Genomic DNA, 20,081 nt, shown 5'->3' with positions numbered 1-20,081 from the left:
ATAGTCAAATATTATGTAGTCATCATGACAAAGATAAAAGAAATCAGTTATTGGAACTAAATTAGAACTAAACATAACAGTTCTAATAAAAGAAGTAGCATTTAACAGAAGGGCTAATAATTCTGATGTTAACAGTATATGCATGTATAAAAGGTAAAAACTTTAATGGAAGCTTCAAAATTCATCTACATTAGCTCTTGTGATTGGTTATTATAAAAGAAATCTGATGCAACCTGCTCAGATCTAAATGTAATGCTGCCAATCGAGGCTTTTCTTTCATTTTCACATTTCACTTTCATCATGAATGTTATAATAGGTTCAATTCAATTGTGCAGGATCTTTTTTGGCCCCCATATATATTTTTTTTTAAATGTGTAGGTATTTATTCATTTCATTTTGGGGATATTTGCCACAAAGCCTTATTAATTTCTGACCTAGATGGACGTGCACTTATTAAAGCAGATATAGAGGATTTGCACAGCTTTGGCTTCACACAATGTACCACAGAGGAAGAACTTACTGCTGAGAAATGTTCTGGTCAAGCCGTGCTTGAGATGGATGTTCAGGTTGATCCAATATATATTTTCAAAGCTCAGGCTCTGGCTTGGAGTATTATGGTTTAGTCTATATTACTTTTACTGTCTTACTGAAAAGTAGCTGAAAATCGGATATTGGTCTTTAATGGCAGAAGGGTAATCTGACCAATCAGAGCAGACCCAGATCTTCAGATGAATCATTTGAGACTATTTTTAAGAAGTGAAGTGATGAGAAATGTGTTTTATGAGTGAATGAGTTGTCTTGTAATTGTGAGAGACTCAAACACTATTGGGAACCTTAAAACTAGTGGAATGGGGTATAGAAAGTTAGCATCCTAAAGTAAAACTCCTCATTTACATGCATTTGTAACACGTCAGCTGTAAAAAATCTGTCCACACATTTTCAGTGCAAATGTTTCATTGCAGATTTTATTTTCCATTAGGTAAAAGGGTTTGCACTGGTGCAGGCTGCTAATCTATCCCTAAATGCATTAGTTATTTACAATGTCAATTAACATTTATATAGCACTTTAGATAGACTTCGTTAGGTTCAGATCCAAACTTCATCAAAAATGAGGCAACTCTGAATCATAATAATAACCTAACATTACTGATAACATAATAACAAATGAGGTTTGGGTTTCATTTTTGTGGTTGTTGCAGCCTAAAGTCACTCCACAGTTTAGGTTTTCTCAATGGTTTTTGTTTCCCAGTGGTTTTGGTAACAGGTTTTTTGTTTAATGATTTTAATGTTTCTCAGTGATTTCACATCAACCAGCAACAGTTTTTTTTAATGGTTTTTATGTTTCTCAATGGTTTTCATGAAGACCAGAAGAGTTTGGGTTTTCTCAATGGTTTTCAAGAAGACCAGAACAGTTTGGGTTTTCTCAATGGTTTTCATGAAGACCAGCAGAGTTTGGGTTTTCTCAATGGTTTTCAAGAAGACCAGAAGAGTTTGTGTTTTCTCAATGGTTTTCATGAAGACCAGCAGAGTTTGGGTTTTCTCAATGGTTTTCAAGAAGACCAGAAGAGTTTTGGTTTTCTCAATGGTTTTCATGAAGACCAGAACAGTTTGGGTTTTCTCAATGGTTTTCATGAAGACCAGAACAGTTTGGGTTTTCTTAATGGTTTTCAAGAAGACCAGAAGAGTTTGGGTTTTACAAAGGTTTTTATGAAGACCAGAACAGTTTGGGTTCTCTCAATGGTTTTCATGAAGACCAGAACATTTTGGGTTTTACAATTGTTTTCATGAAGACCAGAACAGTTTGAGTTTTTTAGTGATTTTAATGACGACCAGAACAGTTTGGGTTTTTCAGTGATTTTAATGAAGACCAGAGAAGTTTGGGTTTTCTCAATGGTTTTCATGAAGACCAGAAGAGTTTGGGTTTTTCAATGGTTTTCTCCGTGGTTTTCATGAAGACCAGAACAGTTTAGTTTTCTCTGTGGTTTTCATGAAGACCAGAAGAGTTTGGGTTTTTCAGTTGGTTTCGTGAAGACCAGAACAGATTGGGGTTTTCTGTGTTGTTTTTATATTTTTTGAAGACCAGAACAGTTTGGGGTCTTCAATGGTTTTGATAAAGACCAACAACAGTTGAGGTTTTCTTATTGGTATTTTTTTTTCTTAATGGTTTTCCTGAATCTAGATCATCACACACTTCTTGTCTGTTCTGTCTATGAATGACTGTTGTGCTGAGGTCTGTCTCTCTCATTCACCAGTCTCTCTCTCTCTCTCTCTCTCTCTCTCTCTCTCTCTCTCTCTCTCTCTCTCTCTCTCTCTCTCTCTCTCTCTCTCTCCCTCTCCCTCAGGCTCCTCCTCCTCCACTCAGGAGTTGATGACACGCTTGGGCTTCTTGCTGGGCGAAGGCATCCCGGGCTCCACACACATACCTATGGACGGCAAGAATGATAAAAAGGTATTTTCCGCAGCTGTAGCCGGAGAGAGATACAGAAAAGCACAGGGATTAAAGCCGCGTATGTGTGCCGTCTGTCAGTGCGCGGCGTGATGAAGAGCGTTTGCGAGCCGGAGTGTGTGTGTGCGCGACCACAGTAAGTCACTGGCGTTTACTCCGAGCCGCTGCATTGCACACTGATGGAAACTTGAGTCAGAGAAGCATGTTAAACTCCAGGTCTGCTCTAGGAATAGTTTTGTTCTGTCAGACGTTCGTTTGGTCTTTAGATGATGAGATAATGAGGCTGAGTCGAGCGTCTGGATGTCCTTCATGTGCCAGAGGCTTTTGTTTAATAAATCATTGCTCTGGGAGTCGCGTGTGGAGGGAAGCAACAATGTGAGCGCTTAATGATCTGGTGCGCTTTTGAATGATGCGTCCGGCGGGTCCGGCGGGATTGGCTCTTTTAATGTTTCATCAGGATGCCTGTTTAGAAGTTTGTTTTAGAGGAACTTTTGATCTGCTTTTGTGACCTTGACTGACTCGGAGCAGTGATGATGCGTCAAGGGGGACGCTGCCGGTTTGGGGTCTGCCAGAAAAATACAAACAATCTGATTGATTCTGGATGATTAATGGAAAATTAATGTGGTGTTGTGTTTTATCTAGATAATTGAAAATGTGAGATATTCATTCTAGAAGTTCCTCTTATGATGAAAATGTTTTAAAATTATTTACTATTATTATTGATTAACTGGCATTATTCTTATTATGATTATTTATTATTATTATTATTATTATTATTATCATCATTATAATTATTATGATTATTATTATTATTAATATTATTATCATCATTATTATTATTAATATTATTATTATTATTATTACATATGAGCAATATCACAGGAGTAGCAGTGCGATATGGCTGTATATTAGCATGGGTGAGAGGCATGCTTTTGCTTGAGGCTGCAGGCCGAGTGCCTTAGTGGCCCACTCGAGACGATATACAGCCCTATCGCACTGGTACAAGTGTGATATTGCGTTTATACAACAGTTCAATGACCTCATCGTACATATAAAAAGAAAATCAAACACGGAGAGTCTCTAAAATCCTATTGTAAGAGGAACTACTTCCGCCATTCCTACACATCTGCAGGTATTGGTCAGAACAGCAGAAACCGTTGCTACTTCACACACGTCACTTTAGAGCTAGTGAATGATTCTCTAGCGTAATGTCTATAGTGGTGACAAAACAGGTGATTTTGCTCACGTTTTAAGATTATAAGGCTGAACAGCATGAAATGCCATCAGTCTACAGAGATCTCCCAGTATTTCTCTGTTGCAAAACCCTGAAAAAGCCAAAGCAAAGCAAACACTACCAGATTACTATGGTATAAATACAGCACTACAACATACAAAAGAGAGAGACCGATTTACAACGTCACTTACCCATTTAATGATTTGTATAACTGTAGAAAATGCTGCGATTTTTCTCCTCCAAGGACTCATTATGCGGCCTCTGTCGCCATCTTGTGGTGGAACATCAACCGTCTTTGCTTTGCTCAGTATGACAGGCTAATGGCCGATGACGCACTGCATCTCTGAAATTATACATATTTAAAACAGCCACTGTCCTTATAAATAAACTGCACAGTTGCAAACTAATAAACTACATTCTTGCCTTAAAAAGCCTCAAAAGTACATTATGTTGTCCAACAGCTGCACTGTACTGAGTTTATTGATATGCAGTCACTCTATGTGGATGGCGAAAAGAGTGAAGAGGCTGGACGAGTTCTGATATTGCAGAATATCGCATGCCTATCAGCCAATCAGATTTGAGAAATGGACAGAACTATTGTATATATGTAAATTTAAGAACGTAAAATAACTGCACACTGACTGTCAAATATCAAATCTAATCTAATTTCTATTAATAATTTAATAATAATAATAATAATATTTAACTATCAATGTGGTATGGATGGATTGACAGGCAGACAGACAGACAGATGTATAAATAGATTATTACTATAAATAATAGCATTAAAGAAGGTTTTTATTTAAATATTAAAATGTAAATATCAGTTGTGTATGATTAACATGCAACATTTGTGGTAAAAAAAAATCTGTATATAAATATCAATGTGGGATGAATGGATAAATAGAAAGATATAAGATAGATATATGTTATAGATATACTATGAATAATAGCATTGAAGCAGTTTTTATTTAAATATTAAAGTGTATATGTCAGTGATAAATGATTAACAGGCAACATTTGTTGTCATGATTAGGTGGTAGAAATTCTGTAAAAAAAAAAGGAATTTCTTGTGACTGTATGTTTGGTCAGTAAGTTTGTAAGCAGAAGTGAAGTGAGTAATGTCAAGTATGGTTACCTGTACTTGAGATTGGTCCTCTGCTCATCAAAGTGCACACACACACAAGAAGTGAAGGTGCAAACACACACACAGACACACACACACACACAAGCCATGGACAGCTGTTTCTTCCAGCACCCTGGGAGCAATTAAGGGTTCGATGTCTTGCTTATGGGCACCTCAGATGAGTATTGAAGATGGAGAGAGTGCGGTTCATTCACTCCCCCATCTTCCATTCCTGCCGGGACCGGGAATCGACCCTGCAATCTTACGATTACAAGTCCAACTCTCTAAAATTTAGCCACCTTAAAAATGGCTAAAAGCAGCATTGTATTCATCATACAGGTCTCGAACAATGGACCCTTTTCACATTTCCGGGTTTCTAAGCAGCGGAAGTCATCACAGTTGAGTAGACTTAGAGAGCAGTGAATGGGAGAGAGTACAACAGATCATTTTATTACAATCCTATTTAACAAAATAATACAAATACAAATACAATGATACAAATAATAAGATGAAAATGTATCTTTAATGTTTTGGACTGTCGAAATTCATTGCATTGATGTAGACATGAATAAGTGAATGATGATAGTTGATATGCTATTTTCCTGTGGAGATATTATTTTTAAAGGCGAAGGTAAATATTTCTTGTGTGGTTAATTACATTCCTTCATTTTTCATAAATTTACATTTCGGCTTAGTCCCTTTATTAATCTGGGGTCACCACAGCGGAATGAACCACCAACTTATGCCTGGTTTACACTCGACTCGTCCGCTAGTTCACTTGAGTGCGTGTGGCAAATGTGACGTCATCGCGGTGTTTGCAGAGGTTCTTTTAAGGTGTGTGCGACATGATTTCGGCTGGCGGAGCACACGGTTGTTGTTTTTTTTGAGACTCGAGCAAACAGTTCGCATGGCGCTACGTTTGATTTGAGTTGAATATGAAACACTTTAAAGAGATTTTGTCTGAGACAGGTACGCCTGTACAGACATCTTTATAATTTGTCCATGCGTGATCATAGGTTTAATTAGATGACCAATAATTCTGGGCTAGAAATTGCAACAGTAGTGGGAAAGGAAGAAAGGCTTTGTTAAAAAAAATGTAGAAAAACTTAAGCTTGTTAAAACCAAAAGGAGAGGCCGTGGAAAAAGTGGAGACTCTTATTAATACACAATTACAGAATATGTTTTTCCACCAGTCATAGGCTTCATACTGACGTTTATATTACAATTTTGAATATAAAACAATTTAATATTTACTAAATTAAAATGAAGTCACAAATTATTTCCTTGATAACTGGAAAAGAATATCTGAACCAGTCAGTTCACAATATACTGATGCCCTGTTGTTCTGGGCTTTATTGGTGATAATGGTCAGGAATGTTGGAGCATTATTGCCTTTTTAGCATATCAGTAGAGGACAAACTAGCCAGACAGTAATCTGTGAATTGTTTTGTGGGTTAAATAAAAAAAGTCTTTAGTTTTTACATTTTTAGTAAGTGTACTTTTGTTTTTTGACTTTTATTCTTGCCATAATAAAAATATATTTGTAGAGTAACCCATTTTCTGTTGTCATTCATATTTGAATAAACTTTAAAAGTTAAAACTGTCTGAGATATGCACAAAAGCAGCATCAAAGTTTGATTGAAAATGGTTATAAAAATCTTTATAATCATTAAAATAATAATAATTTAAAAAATATTGAGCGATATTAATGAACGTTCCGGAAACGTTCTACTTCTCTGTTTATTTGTCTGATTTTAAGATCAGTTTCTTTTGACCGCCCCTGTCGTTTTAAAGAAGAACACAACGGTGAACGCATCAAGTATAAAAGCCTCGTCCTTTTCGTGAGGTGCCTGCGCAGTCAGCAGAGGTGCACCAGGCGAAAGTATAAATCCAGCATATGTTTTACGTAGCGGATGCCCTTCCAGCTGCAACCCATCACTGGGAAACATCCATACACACTCATTCACACACATACACTACAGCCAATTTAGCATTCCCACTTCACCTAGCGCATGTCTTTGCGCTTGTGGGGGAAACCGGAGCACCCGGAGGGAACACAGGGAGAACATGCAAACTCCACACAGAAATGCTAACTGACCCAGCCGAGGCTCGAACCAGCAACCTTCTTGCTGTGAGGTGATTGGCACTGCGCCACCGTGACGCCCTGGTTAATTACAGTCTATTGAAATGAAAATTAGATTGTTTTTAACTATTGAGTAGCCGTCTAACGAATGACGTAATGTGATTGACTGTGGGAGAAAGGGTGGAGTGAGTGGATTGTGTCACACATTAGGGAGGGATCGTGCCAAAACGTCTGTTTTTGTATCACCTAAGAATGTGAAATAAAGCTGGACAAAGTAATTATTTAATGAGTGTGAATCATGACCTTCTGAAATAATCAAAGAAAAACTCCACAATGGTGTAATCAAGACTTTCAGAAAAAGAAAAGTAATAGTGTGAGACTGATAACGGCAGCCAGAAGAGAGAACAATGTCAGATTTACTGTCCTGCTCCCATAGACGCTGCCTTAGATTCGCCTCACACAAGCTGTCGTTAGTTTTTTGTAATTTGGTGCAGAGATGTTATAAACTCGTACAAATAAATGATCATACGATTTTAAAATCTAAATATTAAAAACTTTTATGGATTTAAGATGCTAATGTGACCGTTAAACGCATCAGAACAGTCTTGTGAAAAGGATGTGTGTGTGTCTGCAGTGTCCAGTGAATCAGGGCATCAGTCCGTGCTCCACTCTGACCAGCAGCACAGCGTCTCCCTGTACAGACAGTCCCTGCTCCACCCTGAACAGCAGCAGCGGCCGGCCGGCGCTCACAGCCGTCTGCATCACCAGCCCCAGCTCCACCCTCGACAGCAAAGACAGCGGCATCATCGGTGAGACAAACCAAAACACAAAACAACACGAGCAGGACAAATACACTCACTGGCACTGCTAAAGCTGAACATATAACTCAATGTTTCATTAATAGTTGATTTAAAAGCAGCATGTTTCGCCTTTGCATTTTCATTCATTCATTCATTTATTCGTTCGTTCATTCATTCATATTCATTCATTCATTTATCTGTTCATTCATTAGCTTGTTCAATAATTTCATTTGTTCATTGATTTGTTAATTCATTAGTGTGTGAATTAATTTAATTGGTTAATTCATTCATTCATTTGTTCATTCATTAGTGTGTGAATTAATTTAATTAGTTTGTTCATTCATTAGCTTGTTCAATAATTTAATTTGTTCATTCATTAGTGTGTGAATTAATTTAATTGGTTCATTCATTCATTCATTTGTTCATTCATTAGCTTGTTCAATAATTTAATTTGTTCACTCATTTGTTCATTCATTGGTGTGTGAATTAATTTAATTAGTTTGTTCATTCATTCATTCATTCATTCATTTGTTCATTCATTAGCTTGTTCAATAATTTAATTTGTTCATTCATTTGTTCATTCATTAATGTGTGAATTAATTTAATTAGTTTGTTCATTCATTCATTCATTCGTTTGTTCATTTATTAGCTTGTTCAATAATTTAATTTGTTCATTCATTCATTCATTTGTTCATTCATTAGCTTGTTCAATAATTTAATTTGTTCATTCATTAGTGTGTTCATTAATTTAATTCGTTTGTTCATTCATTTGTTCATTCATCCATTCGTTCATTCATTTGTTTATTCATCAGTTCATTCGTTTGTTCATTAATTCATTTGTAGATTGATTCAGTCATCAGTTTGTCCATTCATTTCTCGTTAGTTCGTTCATTCATTAATTAATTTGCTAGTTCATTCGTTGTTTTGTTTATTCATTTATTCATTCATTCATGCATTCATTAGTTTGTTCCTTTATTCATTAATTAGTTTGTTTATTCATTTGTTTATTAATTTATTAATTTATTCGTTCATTTGTTTTTTCATTCATTCGTTCATTCATTCATTTATTCATTCATTAGTTTGTATATTTATTAATTCGATCATTCATTTGTTCATTCATTCATTCATTTGTATATTCATTAGTTTGTTCATTCATTGGTATGTTCGTTCATTCATTTGTTGATTGATTCATTCATTCAGTTATTCATTTATTAATTCATTTGCTCATTCAACTGTTCAGTCAATTCATTCATTCATGCATTCATTAGATCAATCGTTCCTTTGTTTGTTTGTTTGTTTGTTTGTTTGTTAGTTAGTTAGTTAGTTAGTTAGTTAGTTAGTTAGTTAGTTAGTTAGTTAGTTAGTTAGTTAGTTAGTTAGTTAGTTAGTTAGTTAGTTAGTTAGTTAGTTAGTTAGTTAGTTAGTTAGTTAGTTAGTTAGTTAGTTAGTTAGTTAGTTCGTTCGTTCGTTCGTTCATTAATTCGTTCGTTCATTAATTCGTTCATTCAATAATTTTCCCCTTTTCATTGCTAGAGTAAAAATGAGCATTACAGTCTAGCATCTTAATAATAAAGAAAAAATAAAGAACAAATATTAATTATTATCATTATTATTGTAATTTATGTATGTTTATTTTACTTAATTTATAGTTTTTTGTTTAACCTCAAGATTTAACTAAATAATAATAATAATAATAATAATTATTATTATTATTATTATTATTATTATTATATTGCAGTCAGTTTAATAAATAATTAGATACATTTTCATATTCAAATAATTTATTGGATAATAATAAATAGTTTTCATTTGTTTTAATGCAAAATGTGGGAGTTAAGAAGCTGTTACATCATGGAGGTACTTTTGTCAATCAATCAATCAATCAATCAATCAATCAATCAATCAATCAATCAGTCAGTCAGTCAGTCAGTCAGTCAGTCAGTCAGTCAAGAGTGAATGATATTGATTGCATAATTTATTTTGGATGTGAATGAGTTATTTTTTTCACATTACAGCAATGATGTTTTTAATACAAAAGTACTTTTTGATTTTGGGGTTAAAATATAGTTTTAACACTTCTGTGTCAACCTTTGACTGAAAATCTGCCACTGCGTCATCAGTTCTGCATCTTCATCAGCCTATGAAAAGCTCCCTATCCCATTATCATCCTCAGGATTTGGCATCTTCATCTCCCTGCTTCTTTTTGGTGGAGCTTGAGAGCTGAAATCACAGCCTGTGTTGGCCTGAAGATCCAAACGTGGGGTGTTTCGCAGGATGAGGTGTTGATGCAGCTTGGCCGCTTCAGAAAGTCGATTTAAAGCACCGCTCTGCATTTATTTCGGGTGCCGATAGAAAGATTAAACATTTCTCTACAGGCTGGCAGTCCTAGTTTCTCTCAAAATATTTGAGAACTTGTCGGTGCCAGTGGTGTAGTGGTTAGTGCGTCGACACGTGCACTCCGGTGCTCACAGCGACCCGAGTTTGATTCTGCCTCGCTGTCCTATGCCGATCCTGCTCCCCATGCTTCCTGTCAATACTCTCTACTGTCCTCTCAAATAAAGGTGAAAACCCTGTAAAAAAGACTAATTGGAGAACTGTTAATACCACTGAGCTGAAGTTAGAAAGTGGTTCTGACCCTCAATTCTGGACCTTTTAAAATCTATTTCTGTGCTTGCCAGCCATTTATTTTGGCCTCTAGATGCTTTGAAACATCAGAAAAGCACTTTTTTTCTGTAAATCAGTTTTGTGTGAGTATTATTAGCATTAGACTGATTGTCATTGTCTTTTATCCACACATTGAAGAAGTGATTCTGAGTTCACACTAATTCTAAATCTGTTTTTGAATGAATCATTTGAACGAATGATTCAGTGATCAATTTATAAGCACAGTCATCTTCTTTGTTTATGATTCGTCAGTTTTGAACAAATCACTTAAATGAATGATTCAGTGATCCATTCATAAGGACAGTCACTTGCTTTGATTCCTTAAATCATTCGATTTGAAGGAATCGTTAGAATGAATGATACAGTGATCCATTTATAAATACAGTCACATGCTTGGATTCATGAATAATTTGTTTTGAACAAATCACTTGAATGAATGATTCAGTGATCCACTCATAAGGACATTCAATTGCTTTGTTTCCTTAAATCGTTCAATTTGAATGAATCATTTAAATAAATGATTCAGTGATCCATTTATAAGGACAGTCTCTTGCGTAGTCTCCCTAAATCATTCTATTTGAATGAATAATTTGAATGAATGATTCAGTGATCAATTCATAAGGACAGCCACTTGCTGTGCTTAATAAATCATCCAATTTGTTCAAATCATTTGAACAAACGATTCAGTGATCCATTGATAAGGACAGTCATTTGCTGCTATTTCATGAATCATTAAAATCATCAAAAAAAACCATTTGGTATACAGTTAAGGGATGCGAATATACGTAAAATAGGCAAGTCTAATCAGCAAAACAAGTGAGTATACCGAGGGTACATGCAATTATTGATCCTCAGAAGTCGTAATACCGAAACAGCTTGTGAAAAAAAGTAGGCAAAATGAGTATACGTGCGTATAGCAAGGACTACACCACTGCTTGAAAGAAAATAAAAATCTGCCAAAAATCACATTTTTCTTTTTTTTTTAATAACAAATTTCAAAAGTTCTCTGATAGTTTGTGTATTTTTTCTCCTTTATTTATATATTTTTGGTAACGCTTCTTTCTTTGGCAGGGTGTATAGGTCTCTCTCTCTCTCTCTCTCTCTCTCTCTCTCTCTCTCTCTCTCTCTATATATATATATATATATATACATTGCAAAAACATTGACTTCTTTTTTATTATTTTATTGGAAAGTGTAAATATATAATCAGTGTTGGGGGTAACGCATTACAAGTAACGCGAGTTACGTAACTTTCTGAGTAACGCAAGTAACGAGTAAAGTAACTCATTACTTTTGAAAATTAGTAGTAATATCTGAGTTGCTCTTTAAATAATGTAATGCGAGTTACTTTTTAGTTTAGTTAATTTGCTTTAAAAAATTAATTGCAGAGTTAAAATGAACGTTGTCATGTTGAATCCCACACGCAATGAGAAAATGCAGGAACAGACAGAAAGAGGACAGCAGTGTCTTTCATTTCAGTGATGGAAAATTCTCTTTATTCTGAACACATGGAAGAAAGGGAAAAGAGGATTATCTGAATGAACAGTGATTATACGTATTAATAAGACAAATAAGTACAAAAGTAGCAACACATTGCTTTAAGCTTTCATTAATCTGTATATACGGCATGTACCGTATAGCTCTGGCATCTGGAAGCTCACAGAAGATAACATTTTCGTACAGGTATAACCTTCAAGGTAAATGTAGGGTATAGAGTGTGTTGTTAATTGCAGAGGTCCTATATTAAAAAAAGAAGAAAAAAAACCTGCAAGTTTTGAAAGAAATCAAGTCTAAGCCAGGCCAGAAAAAGTAATGCAAAAGTCACTTAAAAGTAACGTGATGCATTACTTACCATAAAAAGTTACTCAGTAACATAACTAGTTACTTTTTTGGGGCAGTAACTCAATATAGTAATGCATTAGTTTCAAAAGTAATTTTCCCCACCGCTGATAATGATTAAAAGAATTAATTAAATAATTAATTAATCCAACAAACAATTAAATAATAATAATTAGTCAGTGGTGTTTTAATTTTTAGAGGCCAAACACCTATTGTATTCGTTCTGGTTCTTATTATTCTTCCGGCTTCTTCTTCTGCTTCTTCTGCTCTGGGAGTCTATGGCAACCCTATGAACCGTTTGCAGCGTTTGTGCAAACTTTGGCACACTGATAGAGGACAGTCTGATCTTCAACCACAACAGATTTGGACTCTCTAACTGAAACTCTATAGCACCACCACTTGTCCAAAATTTCATTAATGTTTATTGTCATAACTTTTGAACCGAATAGGCTACAATCTAAATTTCTGATTCCTTGGCTGAAAAGCTGATTCAAGCGCACCCTATGACGTCATGTTCCAATTTTTCGTAAAACCTATTTGAACGAATTTGTCCTGGGCCATTTTTCACCAAAATTGAATCACATCAATTCACATCAATTCTCATACAGTTATGGTATTCAATAACCAAAACTTATGGAAATCAAGTTGATTAGACTAACCATTTTTGATTAACTTGCGAACGAATTTAACGTAGAGCTTGTGAAAATTGACTTAAGGTGTTATCTCTGTAATGCAACGACGTATTCACACCAAACATCTGAAGTTAGCTGCAGAGTTTTGGCTCACCGGCTGGAGAAACAAATAAAAAGGCTTTTTTTGCTTTTTTTGCTTTTTTTGCCACCATTTGTCTAAAATTCATAAAATTCTCTTTACATCCGACAGAGCATGCAGAGTCAAATGATGTCTGATTTTTCCAGGTCAGCCATTTTGGCCGTCTGCCATTTATTTGAATTACATCAAAAAACTGCTATATTTTATGCATTGCCGAATTGTTATGAAAGTCTGTATGTGTCTTCAGGACTGTGCCCTGAAGGTGCTCAAAGTTTCATCGCAGCGCCATCTTTTGGTCAAATGTTATAACGATATTGCTAAAAGAGCTAACAACTTTTGACTTATTTTGCCTATTGCTATTAAACTTGTCTTGATACATTCCTTGGGTTTACCTGAGAATACCGATACCAATTATGCCTTACTTAACTGAACTTCCTGTCCGCCATCTTGCCTTAACTAAAAAACCTACTTTTTCGAACTCCTCATACATAGTTTGGCTGATTTGCACCGAATTTGACTCAGATCATCTTCAGACCATGCTGACAAAAGGTTTTGGATTTCGTGTCCATAGGTGTAACGGTTTTTGTTTACTGCTTTGTTTACTGCTTTAAATGTTATGCCATGATGCCAAACTACATCTGAGGCTGTATCTCTGCAATGCTTAAAGATATTGACACCAAATTTTAGGTGCGTCATTGAGTTATAGGACATTCATTATTGTTTAATTATGAAACTTTTAAATGTAGTTATAACTTTTTCCTGATATTCTTATTTTGACAAAATTGGTCTCAAATTATCCCTTGGGTCTCGCCAACAACACAGATACCAATTGTGCCATAATCTGCCAAAATTCCCTTCCGCCATTTTGATTTTGTTCAAAACATTCTTTTTGTAGCTCCTGCTAGACCGTTCGTCCAATCTTCACCAAATTTGACTCGGATCATCTTCAGACCATGTAGATCATAAGCTGTAGAATTCATGTTGATAAACAAAACTGTTGTCATTTAGCATATGCGCAAACTTGATGTAATGCTGCCAGATGACATTACCGGCTTAATCACTGCAATGGTTTGAAGTATTGAAACCAAACTAAATGTGTGTGATCTAGACCTGACATTGACCAAACTACGTCAGTTTGTACCACCTTCTGGGTACAATTGATAAACAATTAAATTCTATCAATAGAAATCTTACAAAATTTATCAAATGACTTTTGAATAGCTGGTCTTGTTAGATTCCCTGGATCATACCGATTTAATTCGATTTTATTGATATAATTTATTCCCTAATTGACACGACTTTCTGTCCACCATCTTGAATTAGTTTGAAAGTCTGTTGTTTTGAACTCTCCATAGATCGTTAGCCTAATTTCCACCAAATTTGGCTCTGAACATGCTGCCAAAAAGGTATAGAATTTTGCCATTGCTCTGTAGCTTGTTGCCGTGCTTGTTTATGATGTGGCCGCTGGGCTGCTTGGCCCCGATAATTGCTGCTTGCAGCTCTATTTTTAATGTTCTTTGTTTTCATTTTTGTTCTACAAACTTGGTCATTTTTATGGCCATATATATTTTGTAGATAACCAGTCAAATTTCAGAATGGCAAACACTCTCAAATGTTTGACGCCCACTGTGCACTGAAAAAAAATATTCAAAGATGATTCCTGGGATTTACTCAGTTTTTTTACGTTGAGTGGTTGTAAACAATTTATTTGGGCTGAATTTAAACAAACAAATTAAGTTGAACATTATTAAATTTAATTAGTTTCTTTAAACTCAACACAAATAAACTGTAACAGTTTTGCATGCAACACTTTTTTCAGTGTATAAGCGTGCGTGTCTGTGTGTGTCTGTATATGTCTGAATGATTGAGTGTGTTTATGAGCATTTGAGTGTGTGTGTGTGTGTGTGTGTTTGACACATGACACATGCAGCTGTTGTCACATGTGTTGTTCTGTAATAAATGAAACTGAAGCACAGATTCAACCGTCGCCCTCAGATCACTGCGCAACACAAGTGCATGAACACACAGACAAACACAGACACAGACACACACAGTCTTTATTCATTATTAATCTGGTGTGTGTTTTGTCTATTCATTGTATGTTTATGCAAACATTTTGTCAACAAGAAAGCTAATCTAAAGTGATCAGCGTGTCTGTAATGGGGTCGTGTGCAGATGTTCATTAGGTGAGTGTGTTGATAAGGTCAGTGAGGAGTCATCAGTGTTTATCAGCTATAAATATGACCAGCAGACGTGAGTTATGATGGTCGTCTGAGATTGATTCAGCTCATCAGTCTCGTCTCTGACCTTTTTCATTTGCGCTCAGTCCTGTCGGGCTGCTCTTCAACATTATTTATCAGTTGATATGAGAAATGTTTCACTTTATTATTTATAATATGATTTTTGGGGTGGCATTGAGTACTCACTATAAAAACTGAATCACGATTAATCACATCCAAAATAAAAGTAGGAGGACTAATAACCTTGCCTTCAACTTTAAACAAATGTAAATATTTTACAGGGATTACAGGCTTGTGATTGCATTCTAACAGACTCCATCACACTCGCTGGCTTTGTTTCATGAATCATCACTTTTGAATGATTCATTTGAACAAATAATTTAGTCATCCATTCATAAGGACAGTAACTTACTTTATTTCTTGAATCATCAGTTTTGAATTATACATTTGAATGGATGATTCAATGATCCATTTTTCAAGGACAGTCATTTGCTTTATGAATCATCTGTTTCAAACGAATCGTTTGAATCTATTTTTTTTAATTGATCCATTAATAAAGACACTCGCTGGCTTTGTTTCATGAATCATCAGTTTTGAGTGAATCATTTGAACAAATAATTCAGTCATCCATTCATAGCTTGCTTTATTTCTTGAATCATCAGTTTTGAATTATACATTTGAACAGATGATTCAATGATCCACTTTTAAGGACACTCGCTTGCTTTGTTTCATGAATCATCTGATTTACACGAATCATTTGAATGAATGATTTAGTGAACCATTCAGAAGGACAGTCACTGGCTTTGTTTCATGAATCATCAGTTTTGAACAAATCATTTGAACGAATGATTCAGTGATCCATTCATAAGGACTGTCACTTGCTTTGTTTCATAACTCATCATGAAATCATTTGAACAAATGATTCAGTCATGCACTCATAAGGAGTCACTTGCTTTTTAATATGAGTCATCCATTTTGGACAAATCATTTGAACGAATCCATTCAGTGAATGGTTCAATGATCCATTCATAAGGGCTGTTTCTCAATATGCGTTCTTAAGCGATGATGCATTCTCGTGTAACGTCATCATCAGCTGCCAAAGTTCAGTTCCAATACTCAAGACCGCAAGAACAGAGGACGGGGGAAACTTCCCGAATGTGTTCTTGATATCGAGGACGCATCAATGCAGACTTGAGCAACGAACTCGGTCGAGAAGTCCCAGAAGTCATTGCGACTGGAGGTGGAAAGAGCAGTATTTTATATAGGTTCAGAGACATCACTTATTTACCTCAGGAGTTTCCCTAAATGAAACGGTGAATATAAACATTACCATGAACATCTTAATAAAGGCATAAACACATTAAGGGTGTTTGTTTGCTGAAATTCCTATTAAAATCTGTTTTATTTGTATTGTGCAGTGTATATTTGTAAAGTCTTAATGCACAGTATATGTTGCGAAAAGGGGAAAACAATAAATCGTTGTATGAATGCTGTAATGTTTAAATAGTTTTTGGTTAAAGATTCGTGAAGCTCATGTGACCATCAGAAAGAACGCAGCATCTCATTTCTCACAGGACGCGTTCTCTGTGTTTGCGATTTCCCGAGTTCGTTCTTCCGAGCTGACCTAGCAAGACCAGTTTCCACAAGAACTCAAGTTCATTCTCTGCGTTCTTGAAATTGAGAAACAGCCAAGGACTGTCCCTTCCTTTGTTTCATGAAGCATCAGTTTTGAATGAATCATTTGATTGATTGATTCAGTGGTCCATTCATAAGAACAGTCACTGGCTTTATTTCACGAATCATCTGCTTTGAACGAATCCTTTGAATGAACGATTTAGTGATCCTTTCATAAGAAACAGTCTTTTGTTTTATTTCATGAATCGTCTGTTTTGAACTAATTATTTGAATCAATTTTTTAATCGATCGATTCATAAGGGCACTCGCTGGCATTGTTTCATGAATCATCCGTTTTGAGTGAATCATTTGACCAAATAATTTAGTCATCCATTCATAAAGACAGTAACTTGCTTAGTTTCATGAATCATCAGTTTTGAATGAACCATTTGAAGGAAGCACAGTCACATGTTTTGTTTGATAAATCATCTGTTTTGAACACACCATTTGAACAAATCAATCATCCATTTTAAACAAATCATTTGGATAAATAATTCAATCATCCATTCCTAAGGACAGTCACTTGCTTTGTTTCTTAAATCATTTGTTTTGAGTGAATCATTTCAACAAATAATTTAGTTATCCAATCATAAGCACAGTAACTTGCATTATTTCATGAATCATCTGTTTTGAATGAATCATTTGACAGATAATTCAGTGATCCAATTACAATGACAGTCACTTGCTTTGTTTCATGAATCATCTGATTTGTACGAATCATTTGAATGAATGATTTAGTGAACCATTCATAAGGACAGTCACTAACTTTGTTTCATAAATTATCAGTTTTGAACAAATCATTTGAACGAACGATTCAGTGATCCATTCATAAGGACAGTCTCTTGCTTTGTTTCATGAATCATCAATTTTGAGTGAATCATTTGAACAAATAATTTTGTCATCCGTTCATAAGGACAGTAACTTTCGTAGTTTTAATGAATCATCTGATTTGAATGAATCTTTTGATTGAATGGTTCAGTGATCCATTCATAAGGAAAGTCACTTGCTTTGTTTCATGAATCATCAGTTTTGAACGAATCATTTGAATCATTTTTTAATTGAACTAGTCACTTGCTTTGTTTTTTTAATCATATGATTTCGAACAAATCATTTGAATGAATGATCTAATGAACCATTCATAAGGACAATCATTTGCTTTATTTCATGAATCATCTGATTTGAACGAATCATTTGAATTGATTTTTTTATTAATTGATTCATTCATAAGGACTCTCTGGCTTTGTTTCATGAATCATCAATTTTGAGTAAATCATATGAACAAATAATTTTGTCATCCGTTCATAAGGACAGTAACTTTCTTAGTTTTCATGAATCATCAGTTTTGAATGAATCATTTGATTGAATGATTCAGTGATCCATTCATAAGGACAGTCTCTTGCTTTGTTTCATGAATCATCTGATTTGAACAAATCATTTGAATTGATTTTTTTTATTAATTGATTCATTCATAAGGACTCTCTGGCTTTGTTTCATGAATCATCAATTTTGAGTAAATCATATGAACAAATAATTTTGTCATCCGTTCATAAGGACAGTAACTTTCTTAGTTTTCATGAATCATCAGTTTTGAATGAATCATTTGATTGAATGATTCAGTGATCCATTCATAAGGACAGTCACTTGCTTTGTTTCATGAATCATCTGATTTGAACGAATCATTTGAATTGATTTTTTTTATTAATTGATTCATTCATAAGGACTCTCTGGCTTTGTTTCATGAATCATCAATTTTGAGTAAATCATATGAACAAATAATTTTGTCATCCGTTCATAAGGACATCAACTTTCTTAGTTTTCATGAATCATTTGAATGAATGATTCAGTGATCCATTCATAAGGACAGTCTCTTGCTTTGTTTCATGAATCATCTGATTTGAACAAATCATTTGAATTGATTTTTTATTAATTGATCCATTCATAAGGATTCTCTGGCTTTGTTTCATGAATCATCAATTTTGAGTAAATCATATGAACAAATAATTTTGTCATCCGTTCATAAGGACAGTAACTTTCTTAGTTTTCATGAATCATCAGTCTTAAATGAATCATTTAATTAAATGATTCAGTAATCCATTCATAAGGACAGTCACTTGCTTTGTTTCATGAAGCATCTGATTTGAACGAATCATTTGAATGATTGATTCAGTGATCTATTCATAAAGACAATAGCTGCGTCTCAAATGGCACACTATACACTCATGCACTATGTACTTATGCACACTCAACAGCATAGTATAAATATGTAGTGTCTTCCCAAATGGAGCACTGTTTTTTTACCAAGTGTAAATTCAAACCGTTTCCTTGATGAAGTTTGACGGTTGCCAAATCAGTGAAATAAATGACCAAACTATCAAATAATACCTGCCATGAGTATAACTGCATTCACCACCTGGAGGCGCTATAATCACTCTCGTCTGAGAATTTAGCTTTCACCATCCAATAGAAATAGTTATCCAACATGTGCGCCCGATAGCTCCGCCCCTTTCGATACCTGAGCAAACCTGCGGTCATTGAGTGCGTGAAGTGTCCAGCATCACACACTGCATTTTACCGGCTGAACGAGTGCATCATCCGGGTAATTAAAGTGCACTTATAATTTGTAGAGTTTTCAATGTGAACGCATTGCTTACACTCTTTATACTACAAAATGGCGCAGAATAGTGCGTAAGTATGCGATTTGGGACACAGCTAGTCACTTTTATTGTTTCATGAATCATCTGATTTGAACGAATCATTTAAACAAATAATTAAGTCATCCGTTCATAGGGATCGTAACCTGCTACCTGCTTGGTTTCCTGAATCATTTGAATGAATCAGTGATCCATTCATAAGAACAGTTACTTGCTTTATTATTATAAAAATATATTTAGACCCCCCCCCCCCCCCCCCCCCGCAATCCTCCAATTTGGGCAGATATATTTTTTCAGTATCACACACCCTCAGTTTGTGCAGTTGATTTGCACTGAATATGAATCAATTTAAGCGAGTGATTCAGAATATATGCATGTACACCATCACTAATATCTGCATGTGTTTCTGTTCTGTCACGCAGCCACCATCACCAGCTCCTCTGAGAATGAGGAGCGCAGCGGCTCCAGCCTGGAGTGGAGTAAAGAGGGCAGTATAAGGAGCTGCGGTCAGCATGTTCTGGGACAGACGGCCGTGCGGACAGACACGTGCTCT

The 20,081-nt window shown here is 35.2% G+C and overlaps 1 protein-coding gene across 1 annotated transcript in view; it reads left to right on the top strand.

The window, feature by feature from the left end:
- The first annotated feature begins 2,213 nt into the window (after positions 1–2,213).
- The window catches only part of tanc1b (tetratricopeptide repeat, ankyrin repeat and coiled-coil containing 1b), a 195,105-nt gene continuing 177,237 nt past the window's right edge, over positions 2,214–20,081 (top strand). The window contains exons 1-4 of the mRNA XM_056466085.1: positions 2,214–2,230; positions 2,504–2,582; positions 7,524–7,698; positions 19,951–20,081. The exon at positions 19,951–20,081 is cut by the window's right edge and continues 142 nt beyond it. Coding sequence (XP_056322060.1) covers positions 2,214–2,230; positions 2,504–2,582; positions 7,524–7,698; positions 19,951–20,081 — 402 coding nt within the window. The remainder of the gene's footprint in view (positions 2,231–2,503; positions 2,583–7,523; positions 7,699–19,950) is intronic.

The sequence above is a fragment of the Danio aesculapii genome, chromosome 9 (assembly GCF_903798145.1).
Source record: "Danio aesculapii chromosome 9, fDanAes4.1, whole genome shotgun sequence".
NCBI lineage: Eukaryota > Metazoa > Chordata > Actinopteri > Cypriniformes > Danionidae > Danio > Danio aesculapii.
This window is presented reverse-complemented; position numbering and strand designations above follow the sequence as displayed.